Source organism: Mandrillus leucophaeus, unplaced genomic scaffold (assembly GCF_000951045.1).
Source record: "Mandrillus leucophaeus isolate KB7577 unplaced genomic scaffold, Mleu.le_1.0 Scaffold199, whole genome shotgun sequence".
NCBI lineage: Eukaryota > Metazoa > Chordata > Mammalia > Primates > Cercopithecidae > Mandrillus > Mandrillus leucophaeus.
Window position 1 is genome coordinate 1970972 of NW_012102020.1, and position 3259 is coordinate 1974230.

General features: G+C 56.2%; 1 protein-coding gene across 1 annotated transcript; it reads left to right on the forward strand.

Annotated features, from left to right (window-relative positions):
* Positions 1–6: 6 nt before the first annotated feature.
* Positions 7–871, forward strand: LOC105538780 (tubulin beta-8 chain-like). Its single transcript, XM_011978720.1, has one exon. The coding sequence runs from the start codon at positions 66–68 to the stop codon at positions 723–725; it is 660 nt and encodes a 219-aa protein (XP_011834110.1). The 5' UTR covers positions 7–65; the 3' UTR covers positions 726–871.
* Positions 872–3259: the final 2388 nt, after the last annotated feature.

Genomic DNA, 3259 nt, shown 5'->3' on the forward strand with positions numbered 1-3259 from the left:
GTTCCAGGACCCTGAAACTGCCAACGCCCACCTACGGTGACCTGAACCACCTGGTGTCTGCCACCATGAGCGGGGTCACCACGTGCCTGCGCTTCCCAGGCCAGCTGAATGCTGACCTGCGGAAGCTGGCCGTGAACATGGTCCCGTTTCCCCGGCTGCATTTCTTCATGCCCGGCTTTGCCCCACTGACCAGCCGGGGCAGCCAGCAGTACCGGGCCCTGACGGTGGCTGAGCTTACGCAGCAGATGTTTGACGCTAGGAATATGATGGCAGCTTGTGACCCCTGTCATGGCCGCTACCTAACGGCAGCTGCCATTTTCAGGGGTCGCATGCCCATGAGGGAGCTGGATGAACAAATGTTCAACATTCAAAATAAGAACAGCAGCTACTTCGCTGACTGGCTCCCCCACAACGTCAAAACAGCCGTCTGTGACATCCCGCCCCGGGGGCTAAAAATGTCAGCCACCTTCATTGGGAACAACACGGCCATCCAGGAACTCTTCAAGCGTGTCTCAGAGCAGTTTACAGCAATGTTCCGGCGCAAGGCCTTCCTCCATTGGTATACCGGCGAGGGGATGGATGAGATGGAATTTACTGAGGCGGAGAGCAACATGAACGACCTGGTTTCTGAGTATCAACAGTATCAGGATGCCACAGCCGAGGAGGAGGAGTTTGAGGAATATGCTGAGGAGGAGGAGGAGAGGCCTAGAACCTTCGTTTTCTAGGTAAAGGGGGGAAGCAGTGTGGATTCTTCACTGTGTTCTGACTGCCACGTGTCACTACGCACTTGTTCGTGTCTTCACCTCTCCTCCTGCTGCATTTTAAAGCATTTTTATAGTATACGATTTTGCTGAATAAAGTATTCTCATAGCATCTGGCTTCACCTCCAACTTCTATCTGTGGGCCCCCCTCCAGCTGCGGCTGCCAGATTTGCATGGTTGTCCTGCAAGGCTGAAGCTATCTGGGTTTGTCACGTGCCCAGGAACAAGCATTCCCGTGGCTCCAGGAGGGGTGGGCATGGGCTGTGGACATGGCAGGCAGGCTTCACATGAACCTGGGGATGCCCTGGGCCTTGGGCAGCTATGTGGTGGAAAACCTGTTCTGAAGGCAAGCCTTGGCTTATCCCATGTTCCAGACTTCTAGGGGACCAGCTGGCCCTCTGTTTCTGGAACCCTAAAAGTGGTCAGTGACCCTGGTGGGCAATGTCCCCAAAGTCCCATCTGAGGGTAGGAATGTGGTCAGGCAGCTGGCTCTGAGCCAGCAATGAAGGGTGGGCAAGTAGGACCCCAGCCACTCCACCATGACGGCCTGGGTGTGTTTGTGTGGCCTCATTCTCTTGAGGTGGGCATGGGATATCTGGCAGGGACTAGTGGGCAGAAATGAAACCCGGCGTATACTCACATGCACTGACCCCTATGTAGAAGGGGATTAGGTCCTGGGGGCCATAGATGGTGGTTGCTGGGCCTGTGTGCTCGGGGCAGTCTCTCCAGAGGCACAGATGGGGTTTCTGAACAGGACCTGGGGAGACAGGCAGGTGCTCACAATGCTGCTTCCCCCAACTGGCAGCCAGTGAGAAAAACGCCCGAGTGGAGGTCTGACCTGCCCCAGTCTGGAGGCCTGATGCTCTCTGGAAAGGTGGCTAATGCGTACTGTCTGTATCTCCCTGTCCCCCACTCCAAAACTTCAGGGCAAAAATAACCCAAGATTGTCAGGATGAGACTGGTGAGGGTGGCATCTTTGCGGATAGGCCCTTTAGCCTGCAGAGTCTCCTCCCCAGGCTTCTCTGGGAGCCTGGACTTCAAATCCTGCTTTGGGGAAGCTGTCAAATAAGAGATACGTGTGTGAGCTGGGTGCCGGGCAGCACGCACGGACGGTGCTCCTCTACCTGGCTTTTGTAGAACTTGTCCACGGCCTGTGTGATGGTCTCTTGGTAATTCCCACCCCCACCCCCATCACACAGATAAGATGAAGCCAGCATAGCCTGGGGGTGGGCCCATGTACAGGTTCTACCCCAGATCCCCTGGGCATACCCACCTGCCTCCGACATGTCGGAAACAGGTGAGGCCCCTTTTTGTTCTCTGAATGTTGGCAATGGTCTATTGCAGCCAAATGGGAACGGGCAGGCAGGAGAGCGCCTCATCTCGAAAGAAGTGGCTCCTGGAAGCAGCTGGGAGGGGGCAGAGGTCCCTCATACTCCCCCAACCTGCTCTTGGAGCAGGAAAAGGGGCCTCTGTGACAGCCCTGCTCAGTGGCTCTCACTCTGAGGGGTGTCCTTGCCCAACCCAGGTGCACACACATCTGAGATGGCCTTGCATGGACCTGGTTGGGAAGGTTCAGTTGCAGCAACAACTGGAACCTGCCCACACCTAGTGTCTCCACTCATGCATGGAGCTAGATGCTCCTCCCTCCTGTAGTGGTGCAGCCAGAGTGGCAGAGGGGGCAAGTCACTGCTGCAGTTCCCACGTGGGTCTGAGTGGGGGTCAGCCTGGGTACCCATGTATTTCCCAATTACCTGGTTCCATCTGGGGGCTTCATGGACAGGAGTGTGCTTTTCCAGGCCTCTTTTCCACATGCCAGCTACAGGCCCAGGTTTCCCAAGTTTCTGGAGCCCCTCTTCCAGCCTGGCAAGCATGGCAGGTTGTAGCGGAAGGACATCAAGCCTACAGGCAGCAGAACCTGTCTGGGTATGTTCTCTACCCCTGGAGGCCCCTGGTTGTTTACCTCTTGGGGTGAGAGTCAGCTTAGGATCTCAACATTCTTGAAGGACTTCAGAACTGTACAGACAGGGGCCCAGGAGGGAGCAGGGGCTGGGACTGGCAGCTAACCAGTGTAGTGGGGGTTGTAGGGCTCAGTTTGGTCTTGCAGGGAATTCAGGGAGGCTTGGATTCGCTGAAGCTGTAGATGAGCTTGGACTTGGATATGGAAACAGCATGGAGCCAGGGCCCTTCTGCACGCTGGAATCTGAGTAGTTGCATCCTGGTGCACCCACAGGTGTTCCCCACCTGGAGCACTGCTGTGGATAGAAGCCGGGAAAGCTGTGGAGGGAAGAGGAGGAGGAGGGAGTCTCAGGGCAGCCCCAGCAGCCAGGCAGGGCCTCTGCAAGTGAGACGCAGATCCAGCCTGTTGGCCACTTAGCAGCTGCTTGGCCGGTTGCAAACCACCTGACCTCTGTTCACCAGTAAATGGGGGTTACAGAAGCACTTTCCTTCTGGGACTTCTGAAGCTTGAAGAGCAGCACACATCACGTGCTGAGAAAGCG